This window comes from Saccostrea cucullata, unplaced genomic scaffold (genome assembly GCF_032062105.1).
Source record: "Saccostrea cucullata isolate Sc308-1 unplaced genomic scaffold, CSIRO_AGI_Scuc_v1 ctg1, whole genome shotgun sequence".
Classification (NCBI taxonomy): Eukaryota; Metazoa; Mollusca; class Bivalvia; order Ostreida; family Ostreidae; genus Saccostrea; species Saccostrea cuccullata.
In genome coordinates this window covers 1,202,944-1,222,953 of record NW_026920581.1, presented here as the reverse complement: position 1 = coordinate 1,222,953, position 20,010 = coordinate 1,202,944, and the positions used below count along the sequence as shown (strand labels likewise).

Here is a 20,010-nt window from a genome sequence, read left to right as displayed (position 1 = left end):
TTTGCTCCGCCCTATATAATTTTGTATTGTTTTATGGACATTTGAGCTTGAATACTTAGATCGCTATCTCCATATATTTCGTTCAAGCATCATCCAAAAAATTTTAGGATGTGATGGTTGGTAGCAGAAAGTTATTGCATAATCATGTCATGGTTCATAAAGCATTCAATTGAACACTGCTTTGATTTTGATGCTTGAGTAAGCAGACCATGTAAAAAACAAAGACATGATATGCTGAAAATTTTACCATTTACAGGTACCAGGTACTCGTATAACAAGGACTGACCGACACACAGCAAACAAACCCCACTTGAACTTCAGTTTGTTCAGGTATGCTAAAAAGGTTTCAAGTATTGACAGTTCTGCCAAATATTTGAACATTGCATACAGAACAAGATCAAAATAAAAGCATATTGTAATGGAGTTGGTGAACACTTTTCAGCCCGCAGTAGCTGTCTGAAGCAGGCCAGCACCAGAAATATCTATTCATCACTTAATCAAATTTGTGATTCAATTAGGACCTATCAAAAACTGCCAGTCAAAGCCATACAGCACAATCCAGTTAGATTCATGTCTTACTAAATGGAGAAGGCCTTGTCTGAGCTACTTATTATGCAGGCAGAAAATGTTGAACTTGGAAAAAAAATCTTTGGCTGAATAATGAATCACTGGATTTACAGAAAAATCACTGACGTCTCTTCGCCAATTTGAGGATTTATGTCAAAAAGCTTCCATACCAGAGGGCTGGTGTCAAACCTTTTAATACCTTAAAAAATTAGTTTTGGATCCATTTTGAGCAATTCTTTTTCTCTGTATAGCATGTGCAGTAAAATAAAATCAATTCCTGTATTTTTTAAACGTTTCTGAACAACACAAATTTAGTGTTTTTCGTTTCACACATTATTAGTTTAATGTACTAATCATACAGTGGACCCCGCTTTTAATGATCCAATAGTCAACTTGTAAGTCTAATTCTAACCAATTTGTTATAACCAAATTGTAGAATTGCTGATGGCCCCATACCAAGTCCAACCATGCTTGTGCAGAGCTATGCATATAGACTCTTTGTTATACAGTGCATACAAAGAAAGCATTATCTTGGACAGTTGTAATGTAAATAGTTAGTTTTCAAATGTAACATATTTCTGTAACAGAATGGGCATAGATTTGTCAAGATGTAAATCAATGAAACTAATAACTTTAAAGAAACATCTGAAAAAAATTATTAGAGAAGATTTCCTTCAATATTGGTTTAAACAAAGAGATGATGGTTGTCTATCGGGTAAACTTACAACATATTTCTATATAAAAAGAAGTTTTGAAATTGAAAAGTATTTATTATCAAAAAATTTTGAACAAAGAAAAATTATATGCAAATTTAGAGTGAGTTCACATAACCTCAGAATAGAAAGTGGAAGGTACGAAAAAAAACTAAACTCTGCTGGAGAGCAAACCACCCTTGCAAGAAATGAAAGAATTTGTAGAATGTGCGACATGAACTGTGTGGAAGATGAGATACACTCACTGATTGAATGTCCATTATATAAGCATGATAGAGATGACTTTTTTAATATTATTGCTAAAAGTAATAAAAATTTCTATACTTTAACAAATAAAGAAAAATTTTTATGGATTATGTCTAATGAAGATGACATGTTGCTTATCAAGCTGGGTAATTTTTTAATCAATATCTTTAAAATAAGAAATAGCAAATTATGCAATGTTAAACAAAGAAACAAATAAATACAAAAGAGTAATATATAGAAATACTTTAAACAAACTTTTATTTACAGTATATTGATTATGTATGTTGTAATCCCCAACTGCTGTAACATCATTTATCTTTTGTTAGTTACTGCTATCAATTTTGAATTTCTGCTTGTATGTTTTTTTTTCCTTATTACTTGTATGCCCTGATGGGCCCCAAATTGGTATTAATAAATCTTATCTTATCTTATCTTATAGATAAATATTACAGGTACATGTATTAATACATTTCAATTCAATCTTGACAACTTTCTGTGGACAGTCACTCACTCAGTATAACAAAAAACCAGAAGTCTCTGTCGAGACTGAAGCTCTACTGGTTTGTACTTATAGCAAAGGAAGAGAAAAGTACTTAATAGTTGGAAATTGAAACTTTTCAACAGCAATAAATAGAATAATGATCCTTGATTAAGTCTCTTTATGTTCTTAGTGCAGTCTACTTGCATGCCACATTCATATTATAATCAGACTAAAATTGTATTTGGAGTAGCATTTTGAAAGAATTTCACAGAAATTTCTATTTTTAGTAACCACGGCAACACCGTTCATCGAAATCAAAAACTGATAAACAGAATTGTGTATCTTAGTGTTGTCTACTTGTGTGCCAAGTTATACTGAAATCAGACTAAAACTGTAGGAGGAGTAGCATTTTGAAAGAATTTCACAGAAATTTCTATTTTTAGTAACCACGGCAACACCGTTCATCGAAATCAAAAACTGATAAACAGAATTATGTATCATATTGTAGTCTACTTGTGTGCCAAGTTATATTGAAATCAGACTAAAACTGCATGTAGAAGGAGTAGCATTTTGAAAGAAGTTCACAGAAATTTCTATTTTTAGTAAACACGGCAACAAAGTTCATCGAAATCGAAAACCGATACACAGAATTATGTATCTTAGTGTAGTCTACTTGTGTGCCAAGTTATATTGAAATCTGACTAAAACTGTAGAAGGAGTAGCATTTTGAAAGAATTTCACAGAAATTTCTATTTTTAGTAACCACGGCAACACCGTTCATCAAAATCAAAAACCGATACACAGAATTGTGTATCTTAGTGTAGTCTACTTGTGTGCCAAGCTATATTGAAATCAGACTAAAACTGTAGGAGGAGTAGCATTTTGAAAGAATTTCACAGAAATTTCTATTTTTAGTAACCACGGAACACCGTTCATCGAAATCAAAAACTGATACACAGAATTATGTATCATATTGTAGTCTACTTGTGTGCCAAGTTATATTGAAATCAGACATAAACTGTAGAAGGAGTAGCATTTTGAAAGAATTTCACAGAAATTTCTATTTTTAGTAACCACGGCAACAAAGTTCATCGAAATCGAAAACCAATAAACAGAATTATGTATCTTAGTGTAGTCTACTTGTGTGCCAAGTTATATTGAAATCTGACTAAAACTGTAGAAGGAGTAGCATTTTGAAAGAATTTCACAGAAATTTCTATTTTTAGTAACCACGGCAACAACGTTCATCGAAATCAAAAACTGATACACAGAATTATGTATCATATTGTAGTCTACTTGTGTGCCAAGTTATATTGAAATCAGACGAAAACTGTAGAAGGAGTAGCATTTTGAAAGAATTTCACAGGAATTTCTATTTTTAGTAACCACGGCAACACCGTTCATCGAAATCAAAAACCGATACACAGAATTGTGTATCTTAGTGTAGTCTACTTGTGTGCCAAGTTATATTGAAATCAGACTAAAACTGTAGGAGGAGTAGCATTTTGAAAGAATTTCACAGAAATTTCTATTTTTAGTAACCACGGCAACACCGTTCATCGAAATCAAAAACCGATACACAGAATTATGTATCTTAGTGTAGTCTACTTGTGTGCCAAGTTATATTGAAATCAGACCAAAACTGTAGGAGGAGTAGCATTTTGAAAAATTGTTTACAGACAGACAGACGGACAGACAGACAGACAGACGGACGGACGACGGACGCATTACTATCGCATAAGCTCTTCTGGTCTCTGACCAGTAGAGCTAACTATAATCCAAATTGCTAAGGCACAGTTACAGTGACTATAAACCTCATGATTGAAGTATTAATGACGGGTTGGGGGGGGGGGGGGGTGTTGTTACTTTTACTTAAGGAATGAATTTAATAGCTACCCATTTTATATGGTATAAACTGGGTTGGGGCAGTTTACGCTTTATAAACCGCGAAGCGGTTTATAAAAAAGCATAAACTGTTCCAACCCAGTTTATACTGTATAAAATGGGTACCTATTAAATTCATTCCTTATAATTTTATTTTCATTCATTTGATTTAAGAAAAAAAGATGATTGTTCTAACAAAATGACTTCAATTTGGGCAAAATTTGAATTTAACGTCAGGCGGATTGATACGTTTTTGACGCAAGTCATTGTGACGTAGGCAACCCATTTTATACGATATAAAGTAAATTTTTTATCCAATCAAACACAGCGTTACAACCAGAATTAAATTATAAAAAAATATATTTAATTCTTTCAAACAACAGATTAAGCCCAGCATACAACTTTAAAAAAAAAAAAAAAATATGTATGACGTATCCTTTAAATTTCCACTTGCCACATAATTTCCTAGAAATCCTTACCTTTTTCTTTACTGAAAACGTGTCTTTGGAAGAATTTGGAATTTTTAATACTGCTTAGAATATCTTGCATAGTGTGTATTGCATAGCAGATGGAAGATCGCACGTCTTGCTGAAGTCAAATGAATCTCTCACATCATTTCCCTGCAAAATATCAAAGCACCATTCTTATTACAAGAAAAAGATCTTAATTTTTTGCAAAGTTCCTGTTGTAAATCATTAAAAGCATTTATTTTAATACAAGTGCTATCAGACTGAAATTGCATGAATTTTCTTAATAAGAGCACATCAATCTTATAGCTAGACCAAGAATTTATCATTAAAATCTAAGAAATATTGAGTCTGTTTTTCTTTCTTTCTTTTTTTTAAAGACATTTTTTTAAGCCAATAATTTATAATTATATTCAAGTTCATTACCATGTTTGCACTTGTAATTTTTTTTTATTACTATTCAGTGACACATTTGTAAAAGCAAATTAAGTGCTTTTTTACAAAATATCACTGTATTGATAAGAAAAAATGGCTGTACATCTAAAAATTCACAAGATATTTACTGCCTTAGAGTTTGTTACATCAAGTCTTACATAATTCTAGAAGCTTAAACAACCAATATACAAAATGGAGAAAAATCAACACAAAATCTGTTTTATTTGAACAACATGGATTGCTTTGTAAATGTCTATAACTCGTAGATATCTCTGGCAATTTTACAAATGTAGAAAAATAAATTTCATAATAAAATCAAATCAATATCACTGATTCCTTAGTTATAATTTTCTTAAGGAAGATCTATCAAAAATAACAAGTTCCTTGAAAAAAAAAAAAATCTAATCTCTCTTCCGGGGAAACACCAATTAATTTTACTTCCTTTATACATAAAGAAACAGTGTGTCAAGAGAGTGCCCAAATCTGGTATTGTCAGATGGAATTCAAAAGATGCCTGGCGAGGAACAAAGCATAATTATGACCCTAAACCCATTAAAGTTTGGGTTTTTAGCTTCAGAAAATACATGCGTGCTGATGATGTTGGGTAAGAAGACTGCAATTAACTCTCACTTCAATTTAGGAGAGACTAGGAGATCTTCATTTGGAGATAATTGATGGTAGCTTTCCTTCTCTTAAGACTACAGTCACAAGAAAAAACCAGAAGTCTCGGTCGAGACAGCAGCTCTACTGGTTTGTACTTATATAACAAAGGAATTAAGAGAGAAATAGTCCTTGATTGATTTTCTTTTTGTGGCAAAATTGCAATAAGACTACAACTGTAGGAGTAACTTTAAATAAAATTTTATAGAATTTACAATTTTTGTTTCCATGGCAACATCATTCATCAAATCAAAGAAACAAAAAAAGACACTTAGGTATCTCACTGTAGTCTTCTTGTAATGCATTATATTATTGCCACATCATATTATTGTCAGACTATAACTTTACTTGGAGTAGCATTTTTTAAGTATTTCACAGAAATAAGACTTACAACTGTAGGAGTAGCTTTAAATAAAATTTTACAGAATTTACAATTTTAGTCACCATGGCAACATCATTCATCAATCAAAGAAACAAAAAAGACACTTATGTATCTCATTGTAGTCTACTTGTATACCACATTATATTAATTGTCAGACTAAACCTTTACTTGAATACCACATTATATTAATTGTCAGACTAAACCTTTACTTGAAGTACATGTACATTATGTAACATTTTAAAAGTTTTTCACAAAAATTTCCATTTTTTGTAATCACTGCAATAATGTTCACTGAAATCAAAAACAGACATATATAGAATTATGTATCCAAATGTAGTCTACTTGTGTGCAAAGTTATATTGAAAATAGACCAAAACTGTAGGAGGAGTAGCATTTTGAAAGTATTTCACAGAAATTTCTATTTTTAGTAACAATGGCAACACTGTTCATCAAAATCAAAATCTGATAAATAGAATTATGCATCTCCGTGTAGTCTACCTATGTCCCAAGTTATATTGAAATCAGACTAAAACTGTAGGAGGAGTAGCATTTTGAAAAATTGTTTACAGACAGCCAGACAGACTGACGGACAGACAGACAGACAGACGCCCAATGCATTACTATCGCATAAGCTGTTCTGGTCTCTGACCAGTAGAGCTAAAAATCAAGTAAACAAATTTGTTTCCTTACTAATATTGGATACCTTCAGAGAAAGTTGCCTCATCCAGAGAACTTTCAATATCTCAAATTTCGTTTGCAAGTTCAGCAGAAAATTATAACGATAGGCCTATAGGCCACACTGCTCACCTATAGGGAAAACAGAAATCAGTTAATTTTTGAAAAGTTTAGATATAAAAGGCATCTTCTTTTGTTTCTTTGGCCTATTGGGCTAGAAAAAACAAGAAGTGTTTGAGCATATGGTCACTAGTAATACCTGCACTCTGATGTGAATATACATGCATGTACACTATGATCATGTTAATATACACAAGTTCAGTTAAGGGCAGATGCAGGGATAAAAAGGAAGTTGACATCAGATTCACATAAAATAAATCCAACCATATGGCATGACTCAACAAAGTATGCAGATTTTTTTTATCTAGGCTTTCTGTGACAAAAAATTGTTGTGTATGAAACAGACAGACGCATGGATAAACTGGAAGTTGACATTGCATTTGAACAAAAATCTATGCAACCATGCCTCAGAAAAGATGGTATTAAAATTTCAAGCATATGTGATGAGTATAAGTTGCTGAGAAAACTGCGACCAAAAATTTGTTACGGACAGACACACAGCAAGACGGACGGACACACAAAAGTAAAACAGTATACCCTCCACTCTGAAGTAGCTGGGGTATAATGAATTAATCTGAAAGCTTTCTGACATAATTTAGATTTAATTTTGTTCAAATCATGTCCCCAGGGTAATGGTGTAGTGTCAAAGTTTTACATAGAAATATATAAATCTTTAAAAATCTTCTTTTCAAGAACAGTTTAGCCAAGATTAGTGAAATTTATATGGAATCATCCTTAGGAAGCAGAGATTCAAATTTGTTCAAATCCTGAATGGGGTTTCTTCAGATCCTTGTGTAGTGATCTATGTGGGCAGATAAAGGATCTGATTTTAATCAGGTTGTTTCAATACATAATTGATTTCTTTTTTTTCTAGCCAATCTGCTTAGGTGAGCAATGTGGCCCATCATGAGCCTCTTGTTGTGTATATTCACACATAAAAATGTACACCATAAAACTCACACTAAAGTGATGTCACAATGAGGCTATAGAGATTAATATGATATAGGGCAGCAAGAAATTCAAATATTGAGTATATCATTGGTGCCTTTAAACTTTTAAATGTTAATAAACTTCTGTTGTTCATATTTGCGATGGAAGAACTATTTATAAGCTTTGATGAATCAAAATTACATTATTGTTGTCCTATACTATAATGATTTCTTATATAAAACTCTATATTGGATTGTATATAAAAGTCTTTCTTCTGCTTTATTTTAGTGTGATTGATCAAGAAGATTTAAGTTGCATACAATTTTATCAAAATAACACATTTTAACAGCAAAATAAAATTTTCAAAAATGCAGCTCATATTGCTTTAAAATACACACTTTATGAAATATGCCTACATGAAAAGTCAATAAGCCATTCCAAGTTTTTTCTCTGTTTAGCGTCCACCCATCTTTCAAAAACCTAGCTACCTATTCGCATAAAAACACACAAGTCAAAAAAAATTGAAACACATACCCCGGTAATTCAAAAGATATGATTTCATTTATCTATTTTTCTGAAAGAAAGTTATTTTCTTCAGCAAAATCAAAATATTTAAATACTGAAACTATTCCAATAATGAAATATACAAATATTTAGAGATATTGCAAAGAACTTTATTCGATAATAACCAATATTTGCCCCCCAAATCAAACTTTGATGGAGATATATTTAATTAAGTTCTTAAACAGGGGAGTATATATGCTGACTTCAAAGCACTGAATATTTTCATAAGTAATGACGCCATATGTACGTAATGACGTCACAAACATGACGTAAATTTCAGTTTTTTATGAATTTTACAGAAAAATGTACATATTTTGTAGATATTTTGAGTAAAAGTCACCGAGCGCATGTGTGTTCAGGATCAATATTTTGATATAATGTGTAGAATGATAACATCAATGAAATATGTCAATATTGTTCCTGAACAAACTTGCGCTCTATAAATTTTAAAGCTAAAATTGTTGAAATTTTGTCCATTTTGTCCTCTTTTTGAAAAAGGATAGTTTGTGACGTCATAAAAACAAAAATTGTGAATTCACTGCTTTGACACTATAATATTTTCTGTTAATTAATATTTCTCATACAATTTATTGAATTCAGCACATTTCAGGAAGTTTTCAAAATTTGTCTTTTGTGGGGGCAAATATATGCAATATACCGCATATAGTCTTTTGACCTGAATAATTAATTTTTGGACTCCTGATTCTGTTTGTTTTTAGCTCACCTGAGCCGAAGGCTCAAGTGAGCTTTTCTGATCACATTTTGTCCGGCGTCCGTCTGTCTGTCCGTCTGTCTGTAAACTTTTCACATTTTCGACTTCTTCTCAAGAACCGCTGGGCCAATTTCAACCAAACTTGCTACAAAGCATCCTTGGGTGAAGGGGATTCAAGTTTGTTTAAATGAAGGGCCACGCCCTCATTCAAGGGGAGATAATTGGCAATTAATGAAAATTTGGTGGCATGTTTTAAAAATCTTCTTCTCAAGAACCACTGTGCCAGGAAAGATGAAACTTATGGGGAATCATCCTCAGGTAGTGTAGATTCAAGTTTGTTCAAATCATGACCCCTGGGGGTAGGGCGGGGCCAAAATGGCCGACCAAAGTTTTACATAGAAATATATAGGAAAATTCTTTAAAAATCTTCTTCTCAAGAATGACCAAGCCATAATTCATCATATCTATTTGGAAGCATCCTCAGGTAGTGTAGTTTCAAGTTTGTTCAAATCATGACCCCCGGGGGTAGGGCGGGGCCAAAATGGCTGACCTAAGTTTTACATAGAAATATATTGGAAAATTCTTTAAAAATCTTCTTCTTAAGAATGACCAAGCCATAATTCATTATATTTATATGGAAGCATCCTCAGGTAGTGTAGATTCAAGTTTGTTCAAATCACGACCCCCGGGGGTAGGGCGGGGCCAAAATGGACGACCAAAGTTTTACATAGAAATATATAGGAAAATTCTTTAAAAGTCTTCTTCTCAAGAATGACCAAGCCATAATTCATCATATTTATATGGAAGCATCCTCAGGTAGTGTAGATTCAAGTTTGTTCAAACCATGACCCCCAGGGGTAGGGCGGGGCCAAAATGGCCGACCAAAGTTTTACATAGAAATATATAGGAAAATTCTTTAAAAATCTTCTTCTCTAAGATAGAAATCCATGATTGTTCATGGGACTACTTTTGGATTTTACCTTTTCAATAATAAACCAATTTATACTTTGCCTAGCCACAGTGCTCAGGTGAGCGATGTGGCCCATGGGCCTCTTGTTTCTGACATGGGACGTCAAAAACCAAGGCGCACGCGGAAGCTAAACATAGAAAAAACTTGGAATGGCCTAACACACAAAGCTTAAGAATATCTCAGTCAAAAAGACTTCCATTGCATCATACAGTAGGACAACGACCAGTGCAATCAGTAAACTTCCCTTTTGAGAATTAAAGTATACCAGCTAAGAAGTCAACAATAGTTGGAAACTTGGGATAATTTGCATAACGGGCAAAGCCTTTTATGCATAAATTATCCCAGGCACTTTTCCAACTAGTGTTGATTCCCTGGCATACTCTACTAACCTTTGGTCACTTACATGGATTTTTTCTTAGAAATCTAATTTAATGAATATCAAAATGCACATAATTTTTTTGACATTTAAACTTGGCAATTTCTAGAGGAATTAAAAGACAGTAATTTATCCTTGTTGGAGTTATTTCTCTTATCAGATGGTCAATAAACCTTAAATTAATTAATCACAGTCACAAATAAGCACTCTTCTTAATTTGTCAACAGCATAGAAAATTAGATCGATAAATGATATTGTACAGAAATACCATTTTCACTAAGGAGAATAAAACATAGGTAGGTAATACAGGTCATGTTCAGCAATTTTATCTTGGCTGGTAGGACTTCGACCAGTGCAGTCTAGCTTTAGTCAGGTAAAAATCAATTTTTTTTAATGTAAAAAAATTTATATTTCTAATTTCGTAAAGTTTTAATCTAGAATTTTAATCTTCAATCAGAAATATGTACACATATTCTTGAAAAATTTTGGTTTATGTACCAAGCCCTGAATGATTTCATATTTTATCTAAAAGACAAACTTCAAATAATAGTCTGTTCAGAAAACACAACTAAAAAATTCTGTTTCAAAATGTCTGATACCATCAAAAAAACTTCTAGGCAACATCTTCTGAATCAAAACTAACTTCATTCTTGCCTTGTTCATGAATGTAAACTCTTACCTCTAATATTACTGGACTTATTAAAACCAGAAGTCTCTGTCGAGACTGAAGCTCTACTGGTTTGTACTTATAGCAAAAGAAGAGAAAAGTACTTAGGCAGTTGGGAATTGAAACTTTTCAACAGCAATTAATAGAAAATGATCCTTGATTAAGTCTCTTTATGTTTTAGTGTAGTCTACTTGCATGCCACATTACATTATAATCAGACTAAAACTGTATTTGGAGTAGCATTTTGAGAGTATTAAACAGAAATTTCTATTTTTAGTAACCGTGGCAATACTGTTCATTGAAGTGAAAAACTATACATAGAATTATGTACCTTAGTGTAGTCTACTTGTGTGCCAAGTTATATTGAAATCAGACCAAAACTGTAGGAGGTGTAGCATTTTGAAATAATTTCACAGAAATTTCTATTTTTAGTAAACACAGCAACACCGTTCATTGAAATAAAAAACCGATATACAAAATTATGTATCTTAGTGTAGTCTACTTGTGTGCCAAGTTACATTGAAATCAGACCAAAACTGTAGGAGGAGTAGCATTTTGAAAGAATTTCACAGAAATTTCTATTTTTAGAACCACGTCAACACAGTTCATCGAAATCAAAAACTGATAAATAGATTTATGTACCTTAGTGTGTTCTACTTGTGTGTCAAGTTATATTGAAATCAGACCAAAACTGTAGGAGGAGTAGCATTTTGAAAGAATTTCACAGAAATTTCTATTTTTAGTAACCACGGCAACACTGTTCATCGAAATGAAAAACCGATATACAGAATTATGTATCTTAGTGTAGTCTACTTGTGTGCCAAGTTACATTGAAATCAGACCAAAACTGTAGGAGGAGTAGCATTTTGAAAGAATTTCACAGAAATTTTTATTTTTAGTAACCACGACAACACCGTTCATCGAAATCAAAAACCGATACATAGAATTATGTACCTTAGTGTAGTCTACTTGTGTGCCAAGTTATATTGAAATCAGACCAAAACTGTAGGAGGTGTAGCATTTTGAAATAATTTCACAGAAATTTCTATTTTTAGTAAACACAGCAACACCGTTCATCGAAATCAAAAACCGATATACAGAATTATGTATCTTAGCGTAGTCTACTTGTGTGCCAAGTTACATTGAAATCAGACCAAAACTGTAGGAGGTGTAGCATTTTGAAAGAATTTCACAGAAATTTCTATTTTTAGTAACCACGGCAACACTGTTCATCGAAATGAAAAACCGATACACTATTCTATGTACCTTAGTGTAGTCTACTTGTGTGCCAAGTTATATTGAAATCAGACCAAAACTGTAGGAGGTGTAGCATTTTGAAATAATTTCACAGAAATTTCTATTTTTAGTAAACACAGCAACACCGTTCATCGAAATCAAAAACCGATATACAGAATTATGTATCTTAGCGTAGTCTACTTGTGTGCCAAGTTACATTGAAATCAGACCAAAACTGTAGGAGGAGTAGCATTTTGAAAGAATTTCACAGAAATTTCTATTTTTAGAACCACGTCAACACAGTTCATCGAAATCAAAAACTGATAAATAGATTTATGTACCTTAGTGTGTTCTACTTGTGTGTCAAGTTATATTGAAATCAGACCAAAACTGTAGGAGGAGTAGCATTTTGAAAGAATTTCACAGAAATTTCTATTTTTAGTAACCACGGCAACACTGTTCATCGAAATGAAAAACCGATACACAGAATTATGTATCTTAGTGTAGTCTACTTGTGTGCCAAGTTACATTGAAATCAGACCAAAACTGTAGGAGGAGTAGCATTTTGAAAGAATTTCACAGAAATTTCTATTTATAGTAACCACAACAACACCGTTCATCGAAATCAAAAACCGATACACAGAATTATGTATCTTAGTGTAGTCTACTTGTGTGCCAAGTTAAATTGAAATCAGACCAAAACTGTAGGAGGAGTAGCATTTTGAAAGAATTTCACAGAAATTTCTATTTTTAGTAACCACGGCAACACCGTTCATCGAAATCAAAAACCGATATACAGAATTATGTATCTTAGTGTAGTCTACTTGTGTGCCAAGTTATATTGAAATCAGACCAAAACTGTAGGAGGAGTAGCATTTTGAAAGAATTTCACAGAAATTTCTATTTTTAGTAACCACGGCAACACCGTTCATCGAAATCAAAAACCGATACAAAGAATTATGTATCTTAGTGTAGTCTACTTGTGTGCCAAGTTATATTGAAATCAGACCAAAACTGTAGGAGGAGTAGCATTTTGAAAAATTGTTTACAGACGGACAGACAGACAGACGGACGGACGACGGACGCATTACTATCGCATAAGCTCTTCTGGTCTCTGACCAGTAGAGCTAAAAAAACCAGTGTATATAATTTTTTTTTTTTGGTAACTCTTTAATGATAAACAAATTGCTGAATTTTGTCTCTATATTTCAGAGGTCCCTATTCCAGTCAAGGAACCATATACTCAAGCTCAGAAGTTGAAACTATGTGACTTTTGTAAGAATGAAACGGTACAGGTTTGCTGTGATACATGTCATGTCAAAATGTGCAATGCCTGTATTGGTGAACACATGGCATCTGAAGAATCAAAGAAAAAACACGAGATTGTAAAATTTACATCTCGAAAATTAATTCCACGATACCCTCAATGTAGATCTCATGAAAAAGAGCAATGTGAAATGTACTGTAAACAATGTGGTATGCCTGTATGCAACAATTGCATTACATCTGATCGACATTCAGGTCATCATTTTTTAAAAATTTTGGAATTTCTGGATAAAAAGAAGGAAGACATCCTCAAAAAGAAAAATGAATTAATTAATGACTTATATCCAAAATACCAAGAAATTGCATCTGATGTTGAAAACATGATAGAGCAGTTAGAAAGTGGATATGGAGATCTCTCATAGGCCATTACAAATCATGGAGAAGATTGGCACAGAAAAATTGACAAACTTGTCATAAAACTTAAAGCTGAAGTTGATGCAATTAAAAACAATCATTTAAAAACTCTTAGGAGACAGCTGGATGAAATTAATGAGAAAATTTCTGAAATAAGGGATCAAATTAAGAAAATGAATCTTGTGAATATACACTCTCAGGACCTTTCAGAACTGTTAGGCATTAAATTTAATGTAGTTAAATACAGAAAACTTCCACAGAACCTTGCACTGTCATTTCCTACATTCACGCCAGGGACAATCCAAGGAGAACTTAGAAGCCTATTTGGGAATATATCACCAGGGGAACTAACATCAGAAAGCCAAGGTTACAGCTGTCCTCCAGTCAAACAACTGCTTGATAAACCAAAGATCATCAATACCATACACACTTGGTATAAAATAAGCCTATACAGTTTAGTCCATCAGAGTGATGAAAAGCTCTGGACAAGAGGAGATTCCAGCACAATGAAACTCTACAGAGTCAGTAAGGGATCTCTACTCAACTCAATCACAACAAAATCAAGGAGCATCCCCACTGATGTAGCAGTAACAAAAAAAGGCCATCTTGTTTTTATTGATCCTTCTGATAATACTATATACATTGTGAATAATGAAAAGATGGAGATTTTGATCAAATTTAAGAAAGGGAAACCCCGCAATATCTGTGGTACCTCTTCTGGTGACCTTCTTGTTGTCATCAGCAGTTATGAAAACAAAGGAGGGTCAAAACTTGTTCGTTACTTTGGCTCCAAAGAGAAACAAACCATTCAGTTTGATGGTAAGGGTCATCCTCTCTATTCATCCTATTCATCTGACACAACTACAAAATATGTCACTGAGAACAGGAATCAGGATATCTGTGTGGCTGATGAAGGAGCTAAAGCAGTAGTGGTGGTCAATCTGGCTGGGAAACTGAGATTTAGATACATTGGACATACACTTTCTTCAAACAGCCGATCATATATACCAAGAGGAATTACCACAGACAGTCAGAGTCACATACTGGTAGCTGATTATCACAATCACTGTGTCCACATCCTACACCAGGATGGACAGTTCCTTTGTTACCTAGACTGTGGACTGAAATATCCCTATGGATTGTGTGTAGATACAAATGACAATCTATTTGTTGCTCAGGAGAGAAATAAACAAGTAAAGAAAATCAAGTATATGCAGGAAATTTGAACCAATCATTTGTTCAATAGGTCTAAACAAAGCTTTTAATCTCTTCTTGAAAAGATTTTTTCTCTCTATTTTCTTATGTTATAATTTGATCTCTCATAAAAATATTTTTAAAGATTCTTTCTGTATATTTCTATGTAAAACTTTGATTGCTCCTATGGCCCTATCCTGCCCCTGGGGTCATGATTTGAACAAACTTGAATTTACAATACCTAAGGATAATTCATATTATTATCACCAATCACAGCATTGCTGTTCTTGAGAAGAAGATTTTTAAAGATATTTCCTATATTTTTCTATGTAAAACTTTGATTTCCCATTGTGGCCCCACCCTACCCTTTTGATTTGAACAAACTTGAATCTATATTATGTCAAGAAACTGGTTCTTGTGAAGAAGAATTTTAAATACACCCACCAAATTTTCACAATTTCTTTGTTATCTCCCATCGGAAGAGGGCAATGGCCCTCAAGTTGAACAAACTTGAATCCCCTCTATATATACATAAGGATACTTTGAGCCAAGTTTTGTTGAAATTGGCCTAGTATTTCTGTAGAAGATGAGAAAAGGCACTATTATAATGATAACAACAAATAACAATAGGACACATTTTGATCAAAAAAGCTAACTTGAGCCTTTGGCTCAGGTGAGCTAATAAATTTCATACAAGTAACATGTCTTTAAACCATGTAACAAAAGGAAAGAGCAAGAGCCACTTTGGGCCTTATTTGGCCCTGAGAATTTCTGAAAAATCGAAACCGCTCAGTTTAGGTTGCAAATGCAGTAATTTTCACTTAGAGTGTTGGTGACCACGTATCTATTAATCGTGACGTAATTTCCCTTCTAGTCAATGCATTATGACGTCATAAATTGCGTCATTTTCCTCCTATCTTGTAAATTTCTTTAAAAATGACCTAAATTTGAAGCATTTTTTCAATTTTTCATATAGAGCACAACCTGTGATCCAAAATAATCAAATACATAATGAAAGATCTGTTTCTGAAGATCAAAAGACATGTTTTATTTTTTGGATCTTGGGCTGTGCTCATATTTTAATTCTTTGCTGAAGGAAGTCAAATATGTTTTCTGCAAATTTTAAGAACATTGCAATTTCTCAAACCTGTTTTCCAATATCTGGATTCTCAAAACGAAAGTTTATTATAGAAAATTAAAGCACCAAGTGTCTACTTTATTTTGATATATGAAATGGGAAAGAGAGTGATAGTTAATTAATTTATATAAATACAGGGCCATTTTATGCATAAGATGGCTCTTGCTCTTTTTCATTTTGAAAATATAAAACTTTTTATTTGCTCTCACAGGCCTTTAAATTGTCTAAAGATGTTTAAAGATGTCTATATATACAAATTACATTTAACTATTATCATTGCATGTAATAAATACATGTACAATAACCAGGGTTTTAACACTGCATAAACATTGATCCATCTGTTATGCACATAATGCAAACAGGTCAACTGTATAGCTTTTAATGTACTTGATTACAGAATACATCCAATGCACATACAATATGTTACGAAATACCCACATGGACCAGGAAGAGTGAAAGAAAACACGTAGAAGGGTCATGTGACCAAAAGCACACACTAACATTTTCCATACAGCTGCCATTTGCAATTTCAAGCTATACTCAGGTAATTATCAATATCTTTTAATTTTTTTTAAAATTATTTCTTAACTGATTTTGTTCTATTCTAGATTTTCAGAAAGTATTTTTCTCACAATGTAAATTTTACATAACAAACATGCAGTCAAGTGGAACTATATCTCGATCTGTGTTGCACTTTACAATGAGCTGCAACAGATTTCTTTTGTACATACTTCACAATCTAAATATTTAAGTGTATTTGCTTTTATTACATTTACTGAGCTACTGATTCTTGTCTTGGTTATTGAGCTGGAATTTATATACAGATTTTTTAAAAATATTTTCCTGACCATTGATTTCAGCTACAGTGAAAAACGAAAGTTTTATCAAAATTTTCAAGTTGTTTCTCTTTGTTTTCCCAAATAAGTAATGTTTTATGAAAATCCATATCATTTATATCTATAAAAAATATTAAAAATTCATCGAATATGTTAACTTAAAAATTGACTTGGAGGTACATGTAGGCGGGAGAACAATACTATCATTTGCACTTCTTAGACCATGTATAAAACTGTGGGAGAAGCATTTTGAAAATATTTCACATCTTAATTTTTTTTAGTAATCATGGCAACACCAGCCATTCTATGAAATCAAAAACAAATACTGTAAATGTATTATAATTGGCATTTATGATATTTGGCGAAAATTAAGTTTTCAGCAAGTTATCTTATATTGTTATTTGATTTACCGCTATATCTTTTGCTAGATGTAAACATATGATACACTAGACATTTAGCAATGCACTTGATTTATCAGATTCTGCTTTACACAAAAATCATTAATAAATAGTTACATCACCAAATACTTTTACAGTACATGTATATAAAACTACTTGTCAGTTGTGTGCCATGTTTTTAAGAAATCAAATGATTACTGTATGAGGTCAGGAATAGCATTTTTAAACTAAAATGTTTACAGAGAGATATATAAGCTAGACAATGGGAAACATAAGAAAGTCTGATTTATTAATTCCTTACATTTTTATGATTCTAAAAATTCACAAGCTTGATCTAGAACCCCCCCCCACACACACACACACTGCCACCTAATTTAAAATATCTTAACCATCCAAAGGAGTGCCTATTGATGAAAGAAAAGTTTTATAGAGAAATCAAACTTATTTTATTTTTGGTTGCTTAATCCTGGACAAAGAAATTTGAACCTGTAAATAGAACTGAAACTGCTTAATCTTTATTTCTATTTTCAGATCCTCAAAATCCCGTCATGGAACCATTATATACTCGGGCCCAGAAATTGAAAGTTTGCAATGTTTGCAAAACTGAAATGGCACAGGTTTACTGTAATACATGTCATGTCAAACTGTGTTATGGCTGTTTTGGTAAACACATGGATTCTGATGAATTAAAAAAAAAACATGAAATTGAAAGAATTGATCGAAAATCAAAACCCTTTTACACGTATCCTAGCTGTACCTCTCATAACAAAGAACGATGTGAAATATACTGTCAAGAATGTGACAAGCCCATCTGCATAACTTGCATTACATCAAATCAACATTCAGGTCATGAATTTATGAAAATTTTGAAAGTTCTTAATGAAAAAAAAGAAAAGATAATCAAAGAACTAAATGAACTGAAGGATCCAATACTTCCAAAATACCAAAACATTGCATCTGATTTAGAAGACATGATAAAGGAATTAGAAAAGGGATATTATGAAGATCTCTCAGATTCCATAACAAAACATGGAGAAGAATGGTGCAATGAAATTAAAAAAGTTGTCACAAAACTTAAAGCTGAAGTGGATGAAATGAAAAACAAACATTTTGAAATTCTTAAGAGTCAGCTGAATGAAATTAATGAGAAAATTTCTGAAATAAGAGAAAGAATTAACACAATTAATCCTGTAAATATAAACTCCCAGGACATTTTAGAACTGTTTGGCATTCCATTTAATATGGATAAATGCAGACAACCTCCACAAAACCTTGCACTGTCATTTCCTACATTCATTCCAATGACAATCCAAGGGGAAAAACTTAGTAGCCTGTTTGGAACCATATCACCAAGTAAACTAACTTCAGAAAGATATAGTTACAGTTCTCATTCAGTTAAACAACTGCTAGATGAACCTGAAATCACAGCTACTATATACACCAATTATCAACTCAGTCTGTATAATGTGGCCTGTCTGAGTGATGATAAAATCTGGACAAGTGGAAAGGAGAACACCATGAGACTCTATAGTGTCATTTTGGAAACATGTTTAAGTACCATCCCAACCAAGTCAGGAAACATCCCCACTGATATAGCAGTAACAGAACAAGGCAATCTTGTTTATACTGATCCTAGAGACAGAACTGTGAACATTGTGAAGAATGAAGAAATTGAGACTTTGATCATATTAAAGGAATGGGAACCCCATTATATCTGCTATACCTCTTCAGGTGACCTCTTGGTTGTCATGGTCAATGATGATTCCAAAGAGTCAAGGGTTGTCCGTTACTCTGGCTCCACAGAGAGACAAATCATTCATTTTGATGATAAAGGTTGTTCTCTCTATTCATCCTATTCATCTGGAACAACTACTAAATATATCACTGATAACAGGAATCAGGATATCTGTGTGGCCGATGAAGGAGCTAAAGCAGTAGTGGTGGTCAATCAGGCTGGGAAACTGAGATTCAGGTACACTGGACATTTTGCTGCCCAAATGAACAATCACTTGCAGCCAAAAGGGATCACCACAGACATTCAGGGTCACATCCTTACCGCAGATAAGTGCAATCACTGTGTTCACATCCTAGACCAGGATGGACAGTTCCTCCGTCACATAAACTGTGGACTGAGTTATCCCTGGGGATTGTGTGTAGACACAAGCGATGATTTGTTCGTTATTGAAAGTGATTTTAAACTACTAGTAAAAAAAGTCGAGTATATGCGGTAAAGTTGATTACATGCAGAGCTTCATTGGAGGACTGAATTTTATATTTCAAGTATAAAAGAATGAACTGATGGGAATTTGCTACTAGGTTATGGACTTGATACATTGATATTCATATGTTCATCCTATGAAATACAATTTTGAAACTACCTTTGGCAAATTTTTGCCAAAAAATAAACCATTCTTGCAAAGATTGTGTTGAATTTCTTCCTGTATATTATTAGTACATACTTCTCCTCATTTTACAGTCAGTGGATTAGTAGAACAGATCTTAAAGGAACTTTTAAGTGTCTTAATTGGCCCTGCATGTCCTTAAGCCAAGTTGTTGAGTTTAAAATTTCACAAATATGCGGAATGGCAAATAAATGTTTTCTTACTAAATACCAACAAAGATATATAGAGTAATAATTTAATTTCACTTGTATCAAGCAATTTCATTGGCTGAATCATT

At 32.8% G+C, this 20,010-nt stretch overlaps 3 protein-coding genes across 3 annotated transcripts in view; 2 read left to right on the top strand and 1 right to left on the bottom strand.

The window, feature by feature from the left end:
• LOC134252356 (putative N-acetylated-alpha-linked acidic dipeptidase) overlaps positions 1-20,010 on the bottom strand; it is a 69,077-nt gene that overhangs the window by 35,432 nt on the left and 13,635 nt on the right. The window contains exon 2 of the mRNA XM_062734822.1: positions 4,371-4,511. The gene's annotated coding sequence lies outside the window, so the exon portion shown is untranslated. The remainder of the gene's footprint in view (positions 1-4,370; positions 4,512-20,010) is intronic.
• On the top strand, positions 13,939-14,991 carry LOC134251663 (tripartite motif-containing protein 2-like). Its single transcript, XM_062734071.1, has one exon. It carries the CDS (start codon positions 13,939-13,941, stop codon positions 14,989-14,991), a length of 1,053 nt encoding a protein of 350 aa, XP_062590055.1.
• LOC134251835 (uncharacterized) lies at positions 16,421-19,740 on the top strand. Its single transcript, XM_062734259.1, has 2 exons — positions 16,421-16,641; positions 17,863-19,740. The coding sequence occupies exon 2, from the start codon at positions 17,880-17,882 to the stop codon at positions 19,560-19,562; it is 1,683 nt and encodes a 560-aa protein (XP_062590243.1). The 5' UTR covers positions 16,421-16,641; positions 17,863-17,879; the 3' UTR covers positions 19,563-19,740.